This window comes from Trichogramma pretiosum, unplaced genomic scaffold, assembly GCF_000599845.2.
Source record: "Trichogramma pretiosum strain Unisexual culture from Peru unplaced genomic scaffold, Tpre_2.0 scaffold106, whole genome shotgun sequence".
In the NCBI taxonomy this organism is placed as follows: domain Eukaryota; kingdom Metazoa; phylum Arthropoda; class Insecta; order Hymenoptera; family Trichogrammatidae; genus Trichogramma; species Trichogramma pretiosum.
In genome coordinates, this window is record NW_019641619.1 from 236637 (window position 1) to 261436 (window position 24800).

A 24800-nucleotide genomic window follows, 5' to 3' on the forward strand; every position below is an offset into this window, starting at 1 on the left:
AATAATAAAAGTGTCCAAGCTTAGAGTCCATGAGCACACATAGCGTGAGAGACAAAGGGCGTCTTATTGCGTGTGCTTATGCGGCTGGATTCGAGGAAAAGTATAAGTGATAAAAAATTGGACCTCCGCAAACAAAGTGAGTTGCTGACACGGGGCGCGCGCAGCAATAGCACCCGAGTAGACGGAGCAAGGGAACTTCATCGATGTACTTCGCAAGCCAGATCGAAGTAACGCCGGGTCTTAATTCTCGAGAGTTCCTCGGCTCCTACGGATCGTTATCACCTTTCCTCTTCATCTAATTACATCAATTGCACCTTTACATTTAAGCTCAATTTTAATTTTAGATTCTACGTCAATTACACCTTTACATCTAAATTCAATTTTATTACATTTAATTGACCCTTGGCAATAATTAAAATGAATGGATAAACTAGATATATGAATGATCAAGAACAACACCACCGGCACATCTTAAAAACCACAAAAAAACCCGTCTTTGAATAAAAAATCCAGAAAATTCCATGAAGAATTAATACAATAATCATTACTATCCCTCTTTATCTAAATTTCTCCTCCCTCTATTTTAATTATCTAATACACCAAGGCCGAAATAAATCTACGGCTCAGTATCCTCTAGTGCTTCAATGAAATGAGTCGCACTACCTAACAATAAGTCAACAGCGACCGGCAGATGAACCATTTTCGAGAGAGTGAATCTTCGGAAAATTTCGATTTTTTCATACTATGCTTTTTAATTTCTCTGATTTTATTACCATCGTACCTTGCGATCTTGCTCGAGATGAACTTCATTTCCAACACCGCGTCGCTTTCAACAATCTGTTTGTATTGCTACGGCGCCTCACTGATACTCGCGTTCGGCATTTCTGTCCTTTTACTTTTATGATGGATCACGTAGGCCTAGTTTTTATATCGTGCGATTGGGATTTTTATGGCCCTATATGTTTTGCTTTTTCTTGGATCATGACGTCGGTGAATTTATAATTTACTTTCCACTGTATTCGGGGTATATGACAGTATTCACTATGAATTAGAAGAAAAAATTATTCACGGTTTAACGCTTTGAGTGATAAAACTAAACCTCAGATTCACTAACACTTGCTCAGGAATTTCTTCGTTACCGATTAGAGGTACGCGAGTACTCGATTTTTTGAGTTTTACGAGTCGAGTTAGAGTCGGAAAAATTCGAGTACTCGAAAAAACCTCGAGTCTATAGTTTACGTGTAAAAATTCATGAAGACTTTTACGAACATACTACATGAACTTTTTGATGTACTAGTATGTTTCAAACGGGCTCCGCGCGTGTTAATTTTTTCATTCGTTTTTTAGGTTATAGTGACTTTCAGGCGCCCTTCGCGCGCGTCCATCTTTCAGTCAGTTTCTCACTGAACTGTCACTTTATTACGTTTTGACTCGAGTCAAAAGTCAATCGACCAATCAGAGGCCGAATAGATTGGCTTCACTTTCAGGCCCATCTGTTTTTTATAAGTTAGAAACTTCTAAAACTTCTTAAATTATTACTAATATGTCGCAGCATTGTCTTTACGCCAAAAGTTATTTTTAATGAAAAATAATGCGTAATAAAACATGTATTTGAAAATTTAACATTGCACATATAAGGGAAATAGTGACCATTTTAACATTGTAAATTTGTCACGATTTAATTTTAAAATAATTAATTTACCTATTTAATTTGCTTAAAAGATTTAAAAAGTAAGAAATTATCATTTTTTGAGGCAGTCGAATGTAAATACTCAAAATTAATCCATTCAGTATCTAAAAAACAATCAAACAATCAAAGTTTCATAAAGAAGCTAAATATTTATTTACTCATTATTTATAGCTTAAATACATGTTTTGGTACAGATACCGATCAGTATCATCAGTTCTTAGATGTGAATTTACTCTTGTAGCGAGGTATACAATGTTCGAAAAGTTGTGACAAATGAAAATGAACTTTTCAAGACCTATAAAATTAAATACGATTATTAAAATTAATTTTGAATCTGTAGTTGCAATTGAAACGATGAAATTACTACGCTGAACGTTTCAAAGTTCAATGCATGTATTGGTCCTGCTCGCAGTACTAATGTATCCGATGTTTTCATCATCATCATCAATAAGATAACCCGGGCTTTATGTGGGTACTTGTGTAAATTCATGCAGTTACTGAGATAACATTCAAAATTATTCTGTATTTTTTACACGTTATCTTTGTTCAAAGATATTTTGGCTAATTTTACCTTTGCGTATGAAAATCATAACTAGCATTGCTCAACAATTGACTGGGAATACAGATTAACATGAGCGATAGTATCGAAGTCGAATAAACGGTAAACATTTTTGCTGCTCCTGGAAAATCTGTATCAAATAAAATTACTATCTACAAGGAAATAGAAAAAAATTAGAAATTTTTCTGGACCCGTGACTTTTATCGGGGAATATTTACCACAGTGCCACAAAACACGAGATGGAATATGACGAACGTAATTACACAAAAAAAATAGGTTTTCCCTGAACATCGAAATGCTCACAAAGTCTAGAAATTCAATTGGCATTCAGAACATTGACAAGTAATTTTAACTTAACGTATCAATCAATAAAATATAAGCTCACCTTATGCAGCTTTGATGTTGGCGAATCAGTTGTATAAGTTTTCTGTCCATTTCTTTCTGTTCTAAAAAGTTTCTTCGTTCTTCGTTCTGTTCAAACTCATTATCTATTTCATTCAAGTAGTGCCTGAAGTTAATATTGGCTTGATTCATTAAACTATTTTCAAGAGCAGCATATAGAGTTAATTATAAAAGATTGACATACTGTAAACAATGAATGTGTCCAATTATGAATCCTATCGTAAAACATTGAAGGTTATTGAATGATATGGCAAACCAACAAAAGACCATTATAATTAAAAAATGATACGCGAAAATGCAATAAAAATATTTGGTTTCATCAATGAAACATTCCATTTTGAGCGGTAGAGCTTTGTCAATGGTTTGATTTTCGGGCAATATCCATGATAAAAAAATAGGACCAATTATTGGAGCTACAGCATAATTAGTGGATAGTATGAAAAATATCACTGTAAAAATATATAAAATTAATTTAAAAACTTGTATTTGGGGAAATGAAATAAATACCAGCGGAATAACGAATGATTTTTATAGCTATTGCAAGCACATTTTTAATTATATCTTTGCCTACTTCATCGTAGCTCTCGTAAATATCTAATAGCATTTTAATAGTTATGGTTACCTAAAAAATACATCATTGAGTAGCCATTTCATTAATGCTATTTGATAATGATCAAAGGATTCATATGATTATGATTACCCTTTTGATTTTTAATGTTAAAATCACGTAAATAACTATGTAATCTAAATTAAGCGTCAGTTGAATTACGCATTCAGCTAAAGTATTTAAGTTGATGTTAGTCTCTTCAAATTCTTCGAGTACCTTTACGCCCTAAATATGTTACCTGAAATTGAAATAACTGTCATACTATATGAAAAGTACTTACCGTGAAAGCAAAAGAGACTAATAGAAAAATAACAATTAATAATCTTCCAATATAATGAATAAATTTATTTTGATACGGCAAAAGGAAAAAAATCTGCAGTGACTTTGTCGTTATAGAGAGTCGAGACGTTTGCAATAAACTTAAAACTTGTGTTGTCAATTGATGTTCATCTATGACGATTTGATCAGACATGTTAACGCCTATAAAAATGGCATTGTATCAATGAAACAAGTAAAACAGTTGGTCGAAAGTTTTATGACAAATTAAACGAATACAAATATGCCCGACGTATAACCTTCGTAAATATTTTACCCTCGGTGCAGTGCACCTTCCTTGAAAATAATTTTTCTTCTGTTGATCTTGCGGTAATATGGGACCATTTTAAAATTCGGCTTCAAAGTCAACGATTGAAATGCATTAATAAAAAATGGAAAGTATGTCGCCGTAGAAATAAAAGTATACAAAATAAATGTACATTCCAATTAAATATATATCAAATGTGAAAAGTTTGCAGCATGTAGACCAGCGGACTTAGATACTCGGACCTCGAAAATTTGCGATCGATTTGTAATGGCTCGACGGAGGCATGTCCAGGAATAAGATAATAATAACCGAACGACCCGCGCATACAAGCATACAAGCAGCAAGTGCAAGCGCACTCGCTGCCATATACACGGCCACGGGTGAACCAGCACTCATACGAGCGGCAGCAAGTGCGCGCACACACACACAGACGCTCCGCTCTAAGATACTTTGATAGTCGTTATCACCGCTGATCATATTTATATCGTGATTCCTTACCGGTAACATGGCGAAAAAAAATCGAAAACTTGATTTTTTGCAAAAATTTTTACGTTTTTTTTTGTTTAAGTAGCTATAACTTTTTTATAACGCAAAAAATCAAAATTTTGCGCTCAGTTTCTGGAAGGGCATTAAATTTCACATCGAAGTAGGTCCCTGCGAAATTTTTTTAAGATCTAAAACTACAAAAAAAATTGCTGCGAAAACCAACAAAAAAATCAAGCATTTTGGTTGTTAATGGGTTAAGGGAGCGGTTTTGTATTTTTCGCAAAAATTTTCGATACTTATTTTATTGTCTTATTCGATTTCATATATTCAAGAGTATTCAGTTAAAATTTTAAGCCAATCCGAGCAAAATTAACCAAGATATGGCCGTTTTAATGCACGTCCGATTTCTTCATATTTTAGCGTCTCTTGAATATTTAATGCTCTTTCATTTCTGTGGAATCTTGAATGACCCTAACACTAAAAATTTCGATAAATATATTTTGTACGCGTACTTGCCACTGTAAACCGCATTTTTCGACGTGTTTTCTTCAAACCTATGCCACAGGCTCATTTTCAATATTTTTCAACAAAAATTTAGCTGAATACATCTACTAACATTCCATATTTAGTGGTAGAGATTTATCAAAAAATTGATTTTGAGACAATATCCATGTTAAAAAAATTGGAACAATAACTGGAGCTACAGCATAATTAGAAATATATCAAATAAAAAATATATCAAATTAATTTAAAAACTTTTCTTTGAGTAAATAGAATACATACCAGCTGAATAACGAATAAGTTTTAAGGCTATTTTTATTGCTCTTGAAATTATATCTTTGCCTACTTTGTCGTAGCTCTCGTATATATCTAATATTGTTTTTATTGTTATGGTTACCTAAAACATGCATCATTATCAGAAAATCTGTTAGGTAGCTATTTAATATAATAATGATTTTAGGACTCATTTGATTACCCTTTTGATTTTAAAAATTAAAACCACGTAAATAAGTATATAATCTAAATTAAGCGTCAATTGAATTACGCATTCAACTAAAGTATTTAAGTTGATGTTGGTCTCTTTACATTCTTTATTCCCTAATTATGTTAACTGAAATTGAAATAAATGTCACATTTTATGACAAATACTTACCGCGAGAGCCAAAGAGACTAATAGAAAAAGGAGAATTAATAATCTTCCAATGTGATGAGTAAATTTATTTTGGTAAGGCAAAAGAAAAAAAAATCTGTAATGACTTCATGGTTACAGAAATTCGAGCAATTTTCAGTATACTTAAAATTCGTATAGTCAGTTGGTGCTCATCCATGACTGATTGATCGGACATGTTAATGCATAATAAGATTTTTAATTAGTCAGTTAAATAAATAAAATATTTAATCGAAAAATAAAACAATTATCCATTACCCAACATCCAAGTATCAACAAACTTGTCTTTGTAATTATATTATCTTTGGTGCATGTATGTCTTTCTCGGCAACATTTTTTCTCTTTCAATCTTCAAGTATTATAAGAATGTATGTTTACTCGGATTCAAATTCAGTAATTAAAATGCAAAAATAAAAAATAGAAAACATGTCGTCATAAAAATATTGGTACACGCAAATTAAATATATGGCCGATTCTCTGTCAACTCAACCGGTCAAAATTTTTTTTCTATATCTAATACGATGAAAACATTGTTTGGGATGTCAGGAATGTACAAAAAAATTTATAGAGCGATTGGGGCCTTCTATTACCCTTATTGAGAATTCGAGAGTTGGCCTTTTTCGCATTTTTTTCGTTATTTATCAAAGATCGCAAATTTTTCAATAAGCTCTAATTCAGTGTAGAATGACTCAAAAGTAAAAGTGCCCAGGAGGTTTTTTGTTAGAAATCGTCCAAATTTTCAGAAAAAATGGGTCCCAAAGCGATCTAAGCACTCTGGAGGCTTCTACAATCGAAATAGTCGAAAAAAAACGAAAAACACAAAATCTAATCAAGTATGATCCGGACTTTCCTTTCTATAACTAATTAAGAAGCTTCCCCAACATGTCAACTACTCCCTTGTAAGTTTTTGTAATGGTTTGAGCCTTGGTTTGCTCTGGAGACGCATGGATGTGTCGAAAAACGTGCAAAAAAGGCCCCTAAAGCAGAGTATCGCCTTAGATCTTTACACGTTACACATGCTAGGCAAACTCAAACCAAAATCGTAAGTACACAGACTTAAAGAGCATAAAATTACCTTTAATTTGAGATATATAAAAAGTCTCTGAGTCCTCTAGAACCGAAGATACAGCTGTTTGAAGTTTCACTGAGAATTAAAGCATAAAATCTTGCATTTTCATACACCACTTGACATGATACTTGAATGTTCAGTAAAACTTTAAATAGCTGTATCTTTGGTTCTAGAAGACTTAGAGACTTTTTACATACACCAAATGAAAGGTAATTTTGAAGAGCACAAAATTATCAAGGCTGTATAACTTTGTATAGGGTTTATTACTTTTTTACTCAAGCGGCATTATAAAACATGTAAGCTCTTGAGTCGGAGATAAAACTACATTTTTTTTTGTTTTTCAGTTTCCTGCATTTTACACATGCAAGACAAAAATAGGCCGAAAAAGTAATCGTATAGCCTTAAAGAGCACAAAATTACCTTTCATTTGGTGTATGTAAAAAGTCTTTAAGTCTTCTAGAACCGAAGATACAGCTATTTAAAGTTTTACTGAACATTCAAGTATCATGTCAAGTGGTGTATGAAAATGCAAGATTTTATGCTTTAATTCTCAGTGAAACTTCAAACAGCTGTATCTTCGGTTCTAGAGGACTCAGAGACTTTTTATATATCTCAAATTAAAGGTAATTTTGTGCTCTTTAAGTTTGTGTACTTACGATTTTGGTTTGAGTTTGCCTAGCATGTGTAACATGTAAAGATCTAAGGCAATACTCTGCTTTAGGGGCCTTTTTTGCACGTTTTTCGACACATATTAGCGTCTCCAGGGCAAACCAAGGCTCAAACCATTATAAAAACTTACAATGGAGTAGTTGACATGTTAAGGAAGCTTCTTAAATAGTTATAGAAAGGAAAGTCCGGATCATACTTGATTAGATTTTGTGTTTTTTGTTTTTTCTTGGTTAATTCTATTGTAGAAGCCTCCAGAGTGCTCAGATCGTTTCGGGACCCATTTTTTCTGAAAGTTTGGACGATTTCCAACAAAAAACCTCCTGGGCACTTTTACTTTTGAGTCATTCTACACTGAATTAGAGCTTATTGAAAAATTTGCGATCTTCGATAAATAACGAAAAAATGCGAAAAAGGCCAACTCTCGAATTCTCAATAAGGGTGATAGAAGGCCCCAATCGCTCTATAAGTTTTTTTGTACATTCCTGACATCCCAAACAGTGTTTTCATCGTATTAGATATATAAAAAAAATTTTTACCGGTTGAGTTGACAGAGAATCGGCCATATATGTAAAGTAAAAAGTTTGCAATATGTATGCTGTCGACATTATACCTTGCTTTATACATAAACAATCAATACTGTTAGGGCTACTATTATTAAAAAATCACAAAACCTCAAGTAAAAAATTTTTGACGCAGTAGCAAAACGGTTGAATTATATATTGTGAAATATCATGAGTATTTTATTTGGCTGCTGTTCAGTTTTTTATAAGATTGGTGTTGTAGTTATAATTATTTTTAGTTACTCTTTGTTTTAGACAACATATTTTGATAAAGATATCGAGTAACATTAGTCCTTAGATGTGCGCATATCCTTAAGCTCACACTTTTTTCTTAAAAAGTCCTCGAAAAAATCTCAAAAAAATTGTACTTGTTTTTGAGGAATCATACGAATTTTTTGATCCAGGTGTTTTTTTCGTTTGTGTTATTTTTTTTCTTCCTTGTATCCAAAGGATTTTTGTCAAATATCGTACTCAATACGTTCATGCACTACTCATATGTGTTTCTTAGGATCGCTCTTGCATCCAAATAATTTAAGGAATCTGTAAAATGTTAAGAAGCAAGTTGCTCTTCAAAGAATCGTCAGTGGCTCATTCTAATCCTTTTCGTTTCTTTAAAAACCCAATGGATGCATAAACTCTCGCGAGCGAGCTGTCTATTTATAGTTCACGGATTCGATTTGTTTTACTTCGCATAAAAAGCGTATAAAATTCATCATTCCCCGACTATAAACGAAACAAAGTCCGAGTTTTATCGGCCCCCGATACGATTTCTAATGCATGCGCGAAATATCGTTGAAAAAAAAGCTGCCGATTTCCGATATCAGTCGCTAGGTGTTGCGCATGCACGCACAGTCGATACGCGCGCGTGCTTAATCATCTCTATCCCGCAGCGCGTTGACTTTCTCTCGATAATAAAATGCGTTTGTACGTATTAACATTGTTCCGCAAATATAATCGTCGTTTACGAGCCAATGATCGTAGAAAAGAAAAGTTTTATCGGTTGCTTTATATTTCGCCATAAAAAAAAAACGTATACGCGGAGAGAATTGCGAGCTGAAAAAAATCTATAATAACACGTCTCGTAGACGCGCGCGCGCCTACATTTTGTGCATTCGTAATCGATTAATTAGCCTATCGAGACCTGCACTGCGATAGATTTGCAACATCGCTAGGCTCGATGATAATAATAGAGATAACGATGTGCTCGTGGCATGTAAACGAAGTTATCCTTGCGAATGATACGTTCACAATATTATTTCAATAAAACGAGTTTAAATCGAGCAATATAATAATTACTCTCGTAGTATTTTAACGAGTTTTTCATGAAATAATAAATTCTTCGTGCCGTACAACACTTGCACTCTCGTATAGCGTAGACTCGTTTTTCCTATTTTTTCGCTCGCCATTTTCTCTATGCACACGCACGTTGAGCCATGTAGTTTTCTGTACATTGTACGGTGTGGTATGCGCCGCGAAACTGGTCCCGACTTTTACAACGGCGATCAATCAAAAATTCTTACAACTTCCAGTCGTTTTCAATTTTTATACCACTACTGCAACTGCGATATAGCCTAGGTAGACGCTAACGATGGGTTGTATTCTCGCTCTATAAGTCGAGTGTGCAGCAAAGCTGTCTTGTGCGCAGCTGCTGCCACCGCATTAAATATACACACACATACGCACGCGTACGTGTTCGAGCTCGCAAACCCGAATGCTTATTGGAGTATGAATTTTCGTCGATTTTGTTGGGCGAAATAGAAAATTTATTTAATATTATGCTTTTCCGTGAGCACAACTTGCGCACGTGTCAAATGCGATGATCTGCCTTCCACATGTAAATATATACACGCGCTTGTGGTAAAAAAAAATTAATTTTCTACACGAACGATCGGTACTTGGCTGATATGCAGTTTACGTGTTACACGCGTCGCGAGATTCCTGCGCACAAATGGGAGGAGGACGTTGGTCTCGTGCGCTGATGATCCTTATAAATATAAATACCTATAGAGCAGTGCAACATTCGCTAATCACTCGGCGCAAACTGTTAGATAGAATTCGCGGAAGTTTCTTTCCAGCGCTGCGCACGGAAAGCTATTCAGTAATTTTCATGCCTCTATCCTGGGCGCTCGTTTACTGCGGCGGCGGAGGCGCCTCGCTGCGTTATATATAGGATATCACGGTCCTTCCGTTCCGAATTTCTCTAAGCTAGGGCAACGAACTTATAAAAAAAAAAAGAAATATACAATTACACGGGCGCGTTTTTCGTCTTGTGCACCGTGACAACATTAACGATTGTCCCCAGCAGCGACGACACACCTTAAAAAAAAAAAAGAACCGAGACAACTTCTGTTTGCTCCATTTACTCTCTCGCGCTCTCTGCATTATAAGTATTGAGTAATGCAGATTCGGTACTTACCTTCGACGTCGTGAACCGAGACTCTAGGCCTAGCTTTTATATGCAAGTTAATAAATATGTAATTATGTGATCGTTCGAGTGGCTCCTCGCGCGTTGGCGCACACAAAAAAGAAAGACAATGAGAATAATCTGAGCGGGGCTACTGCGCACGCCCGAGCAGGTCTTTAAACTCGTTCGACGTTTTTTCTTTATTATTTCGGTCGCGGTTTGTAACTCTGACATATTATATGCAACTATATATACTCGACGTTTCGATGTCTTAAAAACGTGTTTCGATATAGCGCAATTTTTTGTTTTCAATCTTTTTCTTTGTCGTTGACACAAAATGAAAAATATTCCTTTCCAGCACGTTCAAATATGTTAGAAAAATAAATTCAAATATTTGACATTGTTACGAAAGATAAATAAAAATAATTTACTGTTAATTATCAACAAAATACCCATGTCTAAGAACTGGCTAGAGGAGGCAATTTATGGAACTCATTATTTTTAAGTGCGTTAGGCTTTTAGGAAATACGCGGAAAGCGATTGATTTAATCTTCATTCTAAAGGGAACTCCCTGGTGTAATTTCAAAAGAAACAAATTTCAATTCAAAAATTTCCACAAAAAGCTACTTTACAAACGGATCCTTTATCAAACCCGATACAATTGCCAATAAAAACTTGCTTCGGCAAGAAATTAAGCAATACATAAAAGCCACACGTTTAATATACTGTGCAAAAAAAGAATCAACGTTGATTTTCTCTTTGCAGGACGTGATGAGCGAGTACGAGCGTATCAAGCGTTCGTGCTTGAAACGCGGCGAGCTGTGGGAGGATCCAGAATTTCCTGCCATCCAGGCCTCGGTCTTCTACCATCAAGTGCCGCCCTTTCAATTCCAATGGAAGAGACCAAGAGTGAGTATTACATTTATTTATTTACCATTTTCTCTTTTTTTCCATACGCTAATGTACGAATCTAAATAAATCATTTCGCGGAAGACGTAGTACGTGTAGCGTGAGTTAGGATGAGGCTTAATTTATCGAAAATTATGGAAAAATGCCGATGGGGCTGATAATTACGTAATATATATGATATAACTTATAGACGCCAAGGATTTCCTTTCAAATTAGCTTTACACACATACGCAGCGCCACGTAAAAGTGACAAAAAATCCAATTCCCTTATTGCGCTTCCTTGCATATAAACCTACACGCGCACACACACACGAGCCTCGCCTGCGCAGAGAGTAATTGTGTATATACGACTCGCACATACACAAACACTGGCACACAGCATAGCTAGATAATTTCATCCGGTTGTAAACCGTAATCACAAATATGAGCCCAGAGCAGCGCAGCAACAGCACAACGTGAAAAATAAGGTAAAAATGAACGAGAAAAGAAGAGTCTCGATGCATGCGATGGTGATGATGGCGGTAGTAGTGTTGGTGGTGGTGGTGGCATTCCAGTTTATGATGACTACTACCGGCAGCTCAGGCAACGAACGTGGCGAATTCGTGCGTAATTGCCCCCCTTCGCACTGCGCGCCACGGTGCACGTGTACCTACGTGCGCATTTCGCGATTTCTTGGGGTAGATTCGAGGCAGAGGCGCTCGACCTTGAGAGGAAAATTATTGCGCCTCTCTTGAAACGCATCTGGAGCCTTGATGGAAATTAAACGCGCGCGACCCGAGTGGTATGGCCCCCTTAATGAGCGGCCGCTCGTGAGAGAGAGAGAGAGAGAGCTCAACCTTTAAATACGACGACGCGCGCCGAGCGTTGATGGACAATTTTATACACACGTACAGATAGGATACACGAAGTTATGGTCCTTTCAACGTTGATTAATTTTTTTTCGAGCAAAAAAATTATACGTACTGGACAATGGGCTACTGTGCTGCGCACACACATTTTTTTCTCGGCTGTTTTTTCTTCATTGTATTATAGCCGCGAAGAGCATCTCTCCATCCAACCTTTATTCGTGAAACGTAATGAGCTCTCTGAGCTCTTGACTGGGTACTGTATGTATACCGATTTATGTGTAACATTTAGCCTCGGTACATAATACAGAACAGATGCTCGCTCGACACTAGGCCTAGAAGGAAAAGAAGAAGTAGTGGCTTATATCCTCGCGGCGCGAAGACCGTTACGATAATGACGTTTTCGACGAGACGACGATAAAAACGAGACATGACGGCTATTGTTCCTCTCTCTCTCAACTCCGATTAGGAACTAAAATAGGCAACAACAACGGCAACGGCACGCGCAAAAAAGGTTAAAAAAAAGTAAGTAAAGGAGGAAGATAAGAGAGTTGACGCGCGCGTGCACGAGCTTCGGAGAGAGAGATTTGGCGCGTAAAAACCCGCTGAAAACGACGGTAGAGAGAGAAAGAGAGAGACGTGCGGCGTGCGAAACACGATCGTCATCAGTGTCGGCGGCCAAAGCTCGAGCTAGCATCGATTTTCTGTAATAAGCGCGGAAATAAGCCCACGACTCGGCGCGAGAGAAGAGGTACGCACACGATTCTGCAATTTTAGGTAAAGCCCCGTTGCGGCGTACTGGTGAATTACGGCTCTTTTCGCGTACATAGTAAAGGAAATATCGAAGCTTGTGGAAAAGGGGGACTCTTGTTATACGACGACGATAAGCGCGTTAAAAAGTAACGAAATATGTAAAGTCGCGCGAGAGATGCGTCGAAAAATTGCAAAGCTGCCTCAGATTTTATCATATATATATATATATGGTGTACTATACTCGCGAAAAACAAAGGAAACCTTAGACACCGTACCGTGTGTGTGTGTGTGTGTGTGTGTGTGTGTGTGTGTGTGTGTGTGTGTGTGTGTGTGTGCATACATATTCGCTTAGCTCGGAGCGAATATAAACTTTTACCGAGGCTGCGGAAAACTTTCACTCTTGGATCGTCCACATGCGTGTATGTATACACAATGCACCGCGGCAGACTGCATAAATACAATATACATATGACTGCACCGAGGGGGGAACGTCTTGCTCATGCTTTGCTGCGGCTCTTTTCATAACTTAATTTTCCGGAACGAGATTAATATTTTATTTCAGCTACGATAAGGCTCGTTTAATCTATTAATCGAATGAAATGGCTTAATTTTTTTTTATGTCGTTATGTTTGTTCTCTTTCATTCGATTTCTAATTTTAGAGTTTTGAAAAGTGCAATGTAAAGGGAAAGAAAAATCCAGTAAAAAAAATTTTGAGTTCAAGGTTTACATTCTCCCTTTAAATTATCAAGACCAACTTTGATAACATAACACAAATGACCAGAACGGTCTTTCGTCGTCCATAATTGCTTGCATCTGTTCAGGGGTATATTCTATCATATCGCCGCCAAAACTCATTCGGCCGTTTCGCACATCTTCCAACATTTTGTTGACTTCCTTCATTTCATTATACATAAAGCTGTAACCACCGAAACCATTTGGAGGAGGATAAAGATCTGGATATTCGGTGATCCAAGCTGCTGATTTTTTACACAATTTAAAAGTGATAAGGGGTCTGTTCCTATTTTCGCTCACTATTACATACTATAGGTGAAGATTTAATTTTACAATAAAAAATGAAAAAAAAGTTAGTTGAAGTTATTAATTGAAATGTGAGCAGTAATAGGGCTTTGTTGAAGGGACAGAACTCTTATACGGTTAAAAGTAATTATTACTTACACGAAGAAAAATTTTGACATTTTTTTATTTGGCTGTGAACTCGTTTGAACTGTAAAGTTTTTTCAACTGATAAATGCTCTCGGATTGGCGTTCGTATTTATGCAAAAATTTTAATCAATTATCTGTTTTATTGGGGATGCTTTAGAGGTAACTAATCAAAATTCAGTTCCAAAATAATAAACTATTTATTACAATCGACTTGTTATAATTAGATACTTCAGTAAATTTTTCATAACACATTCGTAAGCTCTAATTAAGTATACAAAATGAGTAGAAAGGTAAAAATAAAAAAAAGTAGTAAAATATTATTTGAATAAATTTGACACCGAATGAGTGCATCCGACATTGTAACAATTCAATTTCGATATGTATTGAAGGAGCGCATAATAGCAGCATATACTGTCACAGTTTCATTGTAAATTGCATAAAGCAAAGCAAAAAGCTATACCATCGTTTATACTTCAAATAGCAAATCCAACTCGTAGTACATTTTAATGAGAATGCGTTACAGATTAACAAAAAATAAAATAATTACGATCGATTATCATTTATAATGCAATATAGACTTTCGTATCTAATGAAAAACTCAAATCGCATCTAATGAAGAATTTCGCGATACTAATCAAGCGAAGCCGATTTATTTATACCATACATCCCCCTTCCAACACCAGGGCATTAAACAATTAATTAACGTCTCATTAAAGGAGACCACGACGACTCCTTTTTTCGTTAGCGAAAGAGGCGGACGCAATCGCGCGAAGGAAAAGCCATAGATTGTCTCTTTACCTTTCTCTCAGTATGTACATTAAGTTCGTCGCTCAATTACCCAAGAAAAGATAAAATTACGTCTCGACTTTCGATTTTGTTTAATTAACCTTTCTCTAATGTTCCTGTTTTTTTCATTTCCTCTCTTTCTCTCTGTGCAGGAACTGTGCAATCGGCCGGTATTCGTCAGCGATACACCGACCCCCTTCGACGTCATACCCGGCAAACTTGGTAAGTACAGTATAATATATATAAAATGCATAAATCTTTCGTTCAATTAAAATTCATATTATGTTACGGTACGTATATGAAAAGCAAAAAAAAAAATACCGCAACAATGCCATACGACGTATACATACAGATACTACTATGCAGTTTTCTTTCGACACGTCATTATGTAATTAGCGGCGAGTTATATTATACACGTACGCGTACGTGTATCGTTACAACACACAACGAAACTCCGGCGGCGGCCGTAATATTATTGCCGGGTGAAATAATGATACAAAATGAAAAATCATCTTATTCGGATATGATAATGTATCCGATGGTAACGATCTTTCTCGATACGTTGTATAGTACGATGTACCGATCATCCGCGTGCAGCTGGATCATTACAGGAGTCGCGATAAATCACGACTTCTTCTTCTTTTGCTCTACGCCGCGCGCCATTTTGCGCGTAATTGACGAATGCTTTATTGCTCATTACGTAAGCTGCGACTTATGATAAAAGTAAAAAGGATCAAAATAATCCTATACCTACCCCCTTTCTAGCCCCTACCCCCACGCCAGCTAGCGCGCGATATTATATTCCTCCGACCGTTTTATTAATGTCTGTACGATACCCGCGCGTCTCGTTCAACCTGCGGATCGAGATACATGAAATATATGTACGAGCATACTACCCTGCTCGTCTATCCGTGCCGGTGCACCGACCGCGCTCGCGAAATACCAAGGAGCTGCTGCGCTCAAACCAGTTATAGATTTTTTTCGCGGGGCTCTCTCCGGCTTATTTGTATATTATAAGACACGCGCCGTGTGGCGTGCGTATACGACGTTATATTATTATGTATGCAGGCAGGCAGGCAGCAGCCGCCCTTTTCCGGCATATCTCTCGCGACTCTCTGTCCGTGTACTATATACGTCATGTGTACTGAGCTGCTACGCACGAGAGCGCAATAAACATTCGGCTTTACAAGACAGTAGCCTTTCGACGTGCGGCTGGATTTATTATATTACAATAAATGGTATTATTTGGGTGACAGTAGTTGTCCTGGTAGAAATGCTCGGTCTCTTGTGACTGTAGTTTTTGGGTGACGAAAAAATTTCTTCGACGTACAAGAATGCCATTAGAACTGGACACTCACAACAAAAGAGTAATGCAAACGATTATTTTTATACTCTGTCAAGCTTTATACGATTATTTTTGCTTTGCCGTTTATAGATTTGCGGATATATATGGGTACTCGCCATCTAGTGGCGAAAGTTCGTGGTGGTATCGCTATTGCAAGCGAAAGAGTTTAAAAAAACTGTTCGAACGAAAGAGTTTCTTAGACATCCAAGGGGCCGCTCGAGCTTGACATATGCTAACCATGCTACCGCATAACAAACCGTCCGGGTGTTACGAGTTCATATCTCTTTGGCACCTTAAATTGTCTTTCACCTACTTCATCTATACTGTATAACTTGTACAATTATTTTGACTTTGCCACTTGTAGATTTACAGGCGAAGGTAGGTAGACATGTAGCGTTAAAGGTTCAACGTGTTATCGCTATATTATGAAAGCGATTGAAAATAAGACAAAATTTATGAAACTATTAATATGTTTTTTTCAAGACATCAAATACACATTTTATATTTCAAACATGGCTTGTAAGTACAGATGGTACTTTTTCCAAACCCGTACTTTCTTATACAATTATTTTCACTTTGCCACTTGGAGATTTACATTTTTGAAGGTACTGGCCACCTAGCGGTAAAGGCCTAAAATGGTATCAAATGTCGTATTCAAAGTGTTCGAATGAAACTTGTTTAAATTTATTTGAAACAATTGAATTGTACCTTCGAGTTCATTTACAATAGGTTTAATATTTTTTAGCTAATTGTAATAGAAAAATTACCGATATTTTCACCGACTCAACTGATTACTTTTTGATCGTTGGGTCATTTTGAATATTGAGCATCTTTACGAGGGTTATCAAATCGAATAATTCAATAGATCGAAAATCGATGAATCGCATATATTTTTCAGAAATACAGCTTATATCTCAGGTATACAGTGTACACCGGTCTATCTATATCTATTTTGCCTCGCTCGAGCAATCGCAAGGACGATTCGCAAGAGCAGATCCGGAAACCGCAACGGATAGAGACAGAGCCGCGTGTCTAATGCCATAACGGATGGAGATTTTCATCTCTCTACTGGCTCGTTCTTTTCCTCCTCTATCTCTTTATTTTTTTCATTTATATCTATATTTTTTTTCTCTTGCATTTCCGCCCTCTCCTTCTTCTGGCTCGGCGGTCAGAGCACAAGTCATGTACAGTACATGTGACTAAACTTTTATGTAATACGGTTTGCGCTCGCTCGAGTGGCTATTATGTATAGTCTACTGACACATCTTGATCTTTTTTGGCCTCGTGCCGATTTCAGCAAAGAGTGCGTGGCGCATATAGTACAACAATCGTACGCACCGATCGCAACAGGTATATAAACACATTATACCGTCGCGTAGCTGCGCTACGTTGCGTTAAATGCGATCCTCGCGTGTAATAACTCTCCGCTGTGTGACTACTATACTGTCCAACCTCAAGTCGTCGTTGTAGTTGTTGTCTTTTATTTCTTTTTGCATCAAAACGGAAGTTACGAATGCACATGAAAAAGAAAAACAATAACAACTCATATACACGCGGCTATTGTTTTTTTTCTGTTTTATTTTCATTTAACCCCGAATAACCAATTGTACTTTGCGCTACACTCTCACATTGTGCAGTCTCTACCTATACATAAACGAGGCGGGTGTCGCGGGATCGTGCTCGTCGTGACACCGATATACTTTCTCGTCATCTTTGCCCACCGCCACGCCGAGCGATCTCTCACAGCTGATATAATCCATATATTTCCTCACACTCTCGATATCTCTCACCTCTGCACACGTATAAATGTATGCTCGCGCGCGCCCATGTGTTCGGGGCCGCGCGCAATTGTATTGTTTGCATCTCGCTCGTCGGATCTCGCGCGCGCGTGCCATGCCACGCCGAGCTGATCGAGAGAAAGAAAGCTCCCCCGTGCGATGCATATATAGCAGCCTCTCCTCCTCTCGTGGGAGTGAGAATACGTTTCGGACCACGTGTATCTTTAAAGAGGCCTTATGCAACTTATATACGGCGCGACGTGTATTTACTCCGGCGGCCTCGAGTGTAGTAATTTGTATCTCCTTTTTCGTTGGCTATATACATGCATGAAATCTAGACTTTCAAGGGAAGAAGCCGTTGTGCCTTTTGATAGATAAAAAATAAATAGGAGGAAAAAAAATAAACGCGGCAAATCTTCGCGCGACTCGACTCGTCTCGTGCTCGGCTTACATAAATGCATGAACGAATACGCGATGGACCTGGTTGCTGCTCCATGCCTATATGCCGGTTATGCTAAACGTGGGCTCGCCTTTATACATGCGCGATCTTACATGTAAACGATTAGGGAAAATCTTATCGTCGTCGTCGTCGTCGTCGTCGTCGTCGTTGTCGTACAGCTCACAGAGATATATAGTATTTGCCTCAACTTTTTTTTTGCGAAGACTATGTACAGAAGAGTTTCGAGATGTATGTATGTAACTAGATCGGCGTTGCCCTGTCCTCGCGCCTAGATATATATTATTCGCGCATATATAATATCGAGTTCAATGGTATAGACAGAGAGAGAGAAAACTAAAACAAGACACTATAATGCATAATATATATAGTCGACGATGCACGACAACGACGGCATCGTCTCCTGCTGCTGCTGCAGCGATATATATTTTGAAATATATATTATATACATAGCTGCGATGATCGTGTGCCAGACAAGAACATATTTTCATCCCAACTCTTTTTTTTCTCTACCTCTTTTCATGCACAAGAATGCGGGGAAATTTTGTCATTCCTCGCCGCTGCCGCTCGCCACGATGCGAGATTGGTAAATATTAATATGCAATCAGCTGCGCTAACTGGCACTGGTCGTCGTCGAGAGAGCCAGTCAGAGAGAGAGAGAGAGAGAGAGGCGCCGCTTTTGGCATTCCAGTATATATTAGAGATTTATTAAGCGACTCTTGGAGGCTCCACGATACAAGTCTTGTTTGCCATCGCATTAAGTGAGCAATATAAATAATATTAATTATGTCTGGCGCCAGTTTCGAATCATGCAGAGAAAAAACAATTAAGGGTTGGCTTACGCAAAACCAGAAAGGAATATGATAGTTCTAACCGTGGCATCGACGAACGCTTTGACTTTATACAATTATTTTGACTTTGTCACTTGCAGATTTACATGTTCGAAGGCACTCGCCATCTAGTGGCGAATGCTCAAAGTGGTTGCATTGAAAATTGGTCTTAATTTTTAGAAACAATTGATTTCACGTTTTTTAAAATGGGCTTAATATTTAAAATATAATTGTAACAGAAAAAACAATTAATAGTAATCTATTTCAAACCACTTTAAATAGTCATTTTTTAATGAGAGGCACGAGAGTGAGAAATAAATATTGCATACAACGATAAGAAATACAATAGAGACGCATATTGAAAAAACTCGTCGATGCAGCTCGTTCACCACATCCCAACAGACACCGCGCCAGGTGACACGCACGAGCTTCGATATGACGTACCTGCGACGATGATTTCACTCGCGAAAAATGTCTAATGTATTTACTACTTGAGCGCGTATACGTACACGTTCACGAAGAATAAAAAAAACACACGAAAACAATTTTTTATTATTTTTTCCATTTTGTAAATCCTCGACGCTGACAAAATTTATCCAAGCGAGGATGTGCAAGGACGGAGCGAAAAACTGTATCGTAAATCTGACTTAATAGCCGCACGGACACACTCGGGCGCGAAATTTATAACTCTCGAATCGTTCGACTGTATGGGGGAGAAGAAAAGTACAAGTCGACGGTCACGCGGAGAATTGAGAAGCATAGGCACAGGAGGTGAAGACGAACTCGGATGAAAAAAAAAGAAGTCAACAATACGAGAAAGTGACGCGATGACCTTCGCTCGCCGGTGCACAAGTGCATCATGCGGATGGTAGTATACATGCGGTGTAATGATATAGCTTCAACGAGAGTTGGGAGGTTTATGAAGTTTGACCGAAGGGCATTGAGAGGAGTGTGACTTCGCGCTCGTATTGTTCACGAAGAGATCGTCGTGAAATGGCTGCAAAATATTTTTACACTGACTAACTTTAGGGCGAGTCTACTCAATTTTGTTTTTTCACTGATACGGACAAGTAATAAAATGATTGTGAGTCTGACTGTTGTAGAAAGTATCGTTACGAATCTACGAAGATATCGTGATATTTACTTCAAAAATTAAATCTTCACCTTCGCATGTAGTTCCTCGCCATTGCTTTTTATCGGTTTATTTAACGCGTCCAATACCAAGACACCCTAATTTTGACTTATTTTTCCATGCGTTATTTTTGTATGAAACCATTGTAAAATTAATGTAAAAATATCTTATTTTATGGGATTTTTATCGTTCTTTTCAAATCTGGCGTCAGATTTACGGTATATGCAACCGTTTACGCATTCGGATCGGGTTAAAGCTCTGGATCTGGTAGAATACAGGCCTATACTAAAAGTTAGCGGCATTGGTTCATCCAGATTCAAGATGGTAGCCACCAAAACAGCTGATTGATGTATTCGCATAAATTTATTTCGTTGAATGCAGTGCACGAGGCATTTAATAGCACTGAACTAAAATTTGTTTCCACTTTTTTAATCAGTTTCGAGCTTGTGAGGCGAAACTTGCTGTACCAAAACAGTAAAAAAAAACATACACTACAATAGTTACGCTGTTTACTTTATCTACCGCTAGGTGGCGTCTACGTATGCCGCCGTAATTCCCGCATGAGAGCAAGTGAGGACGCTGGCATATAAGCCAGCCAGCTCACGCGGTGAAACGTTAACATTTGAAACATTCGCTCAACTGATCGATAAACTTGCTTTGTGAGTTGTTCTGTTCGGCGAGTGAGTCGTGGTCGTGAAGTGTTTACACTTCAGGTCGCCGCGCAACTCGGAGGTGGCTTGGTCGGAGAACTCTTTGAGTTTTTGGCACGCCGAGACATCTCCTGGGGTTGAATTCTCCAACTTCTAATGGACTTATTCCATCTGAGCCCGGTATATTTAATTTATAATAATATAAGGTTTGTGTTCCTTCTAAATTGTCTGGTTGCTTCACTGTCTTACCAGTCGCATCAAATGTAAGAAAATATTTTTTTCTTCGGACACAACTTGAAGCTTGGGTTGACTAAACATAATAACGTGCACTGGATCTGATGCTCTAAACTGAATGTAACCTGCAACTCTCTCATCAGGTTCATTATACTCCTTGTAATGTGTTCTGTACTGTTTTTGCAATTTTTCCATAAAATGATAATAGTCGTGATCCAAATCATCTTGGGAACGTATTTCGCTGCATATTTTTTGTAATATTTCTGCGCTAGGACAATTATTATAATTACCTTCTATAAGGTAATCTTTGTTTCCGGCTTCATTTAATGCCTCCCATTTAACAACGGCAGGGGTTTTTACCTTATTCTTCGTTTTTAAATTTTTCCCGATTTTCACCTTTAATAAATCTCCTATGCGATTCCCCATCGGTATGATCAATTGCACCATAAGTTTTAACTGTAACTTTATAATTTTTGAAGGGTGGAGTTATTGGATCTGCGACTTCAAAAGAAAAGGGAGTGCAACTACTATGCTTACATACAGCAATGGCCTTAAAATAAGAGTCTTTATTCCTTTTCTTTTCTGCATAAAATTTGTTGTCCTCGAAAGCCAAGACACATTTGTAAGTCGTTTGAAAGACTTGATTGAATGCATCAGTCCATCCTTTATTCAAAGACTTTTTTGTGGTAAAGGATACATATTTGTTCCAAAAATCTGGTCCAATGAGAAATAAACCTACAATTTCTAAAAGACTGCAATTCTCTAATTCTTTGGTTTCATCAATCATTGACAAATTGATTATGTTATGGGAACGATCATCGACAAAATTATTCTCTTGATCTGAGTACCGGTAATGCGAAAAAAACAATGGTTCTTTTTCTTTAAACACATCGAAATTAGTGATTGAAATACAATCTATATTGGCAGCACTTCAAGGAATGCCTGCTTAAACATGAGTGATTGGACTATCCTTTGATAAACGTTTTATATTACTAGTATCTTTGTCTTCATTGAGACTGAAAAGTACACAATACTTTTTTTTACTTGAAATCTCAAATGCACACATAAAGTTATCTTCCTTATCATATTTATGCCAACTGTCCGTTTGAAGGAAATTCATTTTGTTTGTTTGCAGACAATTTTCAAGATTCACTAAATTTCTTACGATAAAAATGCCCTCAAGAAGAAGTTTGCAAAAATTTGGAGAATGTAATAAATATTTCATTAAAATGTCTCTACATACATTGTTTGGAATTCTTTATGCCCGCTATAGAAGAACATAAGCCTGAAAATATTCTTCAAAAAAGAGGGAGTTATTCGGTCCATTAACTCGCGACATCTACATGCAAATTATTAAAATAATAATATTAAAAAATATCGTTACATAAACAATGGACCATTTTTTTTTATTAGACTCAGACATAAACGAAAAACTTATAATTAAAGCAGGTAAATGTACTTCAATAATTTTTTCGTACTTAACAGTACTTTATGCAACGGGTCTGGATTAATTGAATAATTTTTAGCAATTATAATTGAATATTCTTACCCATATTATTATTTTCGGTAGTGTCTGAATTTTTTTTGATGTACCAAGATTGAATTGACCTTTTGTTGATCCCGATGCGCAGTATCACTTGATACCTTTGATGGAACTTGCTCGACATCATTATTATCATCAATATTTTCTAAAAGGAAAAATAATTGCGAATGATAGGATATTTTCGGAAGTTACTACGAATAAACAATTACCATATTCATTTGAATCTTTATGCTTACTATTTGCATCATCACCGGTGTAAACATTGATGCAGCTTCCTTCATCCTCATCATTACGAAGCCAATACTGTGGCGAAGAGTACATATTTTCTAAAAGTGTTTTGATTGATTATAAATGATAGGATTATTACCGAAGTCATTGGAAATAAACAAAATTACCATGTTCAATTATATCTTCATTAGGGCGGAACGAAAAAACACTTTTGACGCCGATCGCTTTGTAATAGTATTTTATCGAAAGTTTAAGATAAAAAAAGAGAAAAGCCGCGAGCTGGGCGCGAACAAATGATGTCTTCAGGTGGCGCATGAAGCCTGAAGTTTGAAATTCGTAAAAACAATATCTTTATGCTTCAGTATGAAATCGTTACCAAATTTTTCTGCACTGGATTGGCCGATTGGGCTGAAAGTTTCAGGGCTTGTTTTACATGTTGAAAGGAGTTTCTCTGTAAAATTTTAGCCCTCTAGGTGCCTTAGAAGCAAAGATATAGTCATAGGAAGGTTGAAAAATTACGTTACATTAATTTTTTTTTGTTCTTTTTCCATCTTCACACAGCTGTACGTTGCGTAATTTTGCTGCTATTAAAACGAACGAGTAACCAATTTCTTCGTCTTTTAAAGGCCTTTTCAACCATATAAATTTGTATAGTGTTTTTTAAATTTTTACTGAAGTTACAGTATAAAACGTCCAACATTTTGTGTCGCGCTCGAAACTACAATTGTTATTTTTTTTTCTGTTTCTTAAAAGTTACACATTCTAGACAAACTTGAACCCCAATGATAGTTATATGGCCTTAAAGAGCATAAAATTTCCTTTAATTTGGTGTATTTAAAAACTCTCTAGGTCCTCTAGAACCAAAGATACAGCTGTTTGAAGTTTTACTGAAAATGTAAGATTCGATTGTGTGATGATCATACCATATCTGGCCTATGATAGATTCACAGATTCAGTACTTTCATTTTTGGTAAAACTTCAAACAGCTGTATCTTTGGTTCTAGAGGACCTAGAGAGTTTTTAAATACACCAAATTAAAGGAAATTTTATGCTCTTTAAGGCCATATAACTATCATTGGGGTTCAAGTTTGTCTAGAATGTGTAACTTTTAAGAAACAGAAAAAAAAATAACAATTGTAGTTTCGAGCGCGACACAAAATGTTGGACGTTTTATACTGTAACTTCAGTAAAAATTTAAAAAACACTATACAAATTTATATGGTTGAAAAGGCCTTTAAAAGACGAAGAAATTGGTTACTCGTTCGTTTTAATAGCAGCAAAATTACGCAACGTACAGCTGTGTGAAGATGGAAAAAGAACAAAAAAAAATTAATGTAACGTAATTTTTCAACCTTCCTATGACTATATCTTTGCTTCTAAGGCACCTAGAGGGCTAAAATTTTACAGAGAAACTCCTTTCAACATGTAAAACAAGCCCTGAAACTTTCAGCCCAATCGGCCAATCCAGTGCAGAAAAATTTGGTAACGATTTCATACTGAAGCATAAAGATATTGTTTTTACGAATTTCAAACTTCAGGCTTCATGCGCCACCTGAAGACATCATTTGTTCGCGCCCAGCTCGCGGCTTTTCTCTTTTTTTATCTTAAACTTTCGATAAAATACTATTACAAAGCGATCGGCGTCAAAAGTGTTTTTTCGTTCCGCCCTAATCTTCATACTTATCATTTCTATCATCACTGTTGCAATCATAACTACATTTTTTATTACGTTCGTCTGCATTGGAATGTGGATTCTTCGGCGATGAGAAAATATGTTCTGAAAGTACAGAAATTAATGACTGAAGGCAGGAAATTTTATTGTAGCCACAATATATCATTTATTACCAGGTTGAATTTTTTGAAAATAATTAAAATGTCCTTCGAGTATACTGTCGGTAAAGGACAATAAAACATCATCTGAGGAATTTTCCACTTTAATTGCACTAAC

General features: G+C 36.8%; 1 protein-coding gene across 1 annotated transcript in view; it reads left to right on the forward strand.

The window, feature by feature from the left end:
- The window catches only part of LOC106657043 (calpain-C), a 70051-nt gene that overhangs the window by 17426 nt on the left and 27825 nt on the right, over window positions 1–24800 (forward strand). Inside the window, exons 2-3 of the mRNA XM_014378289.2 lie at window positions 10963–11106; window positions 14808–14877. Of these exons, the coding sequence (XP_014233775.1) occupies window positions 10963–11106; window positions 14808–14877 (214 nt within the window). The remainder of the gene's footprint in view (window positions 1–10962; window positions 11107–14807; window positions 14878–24800) is intronic.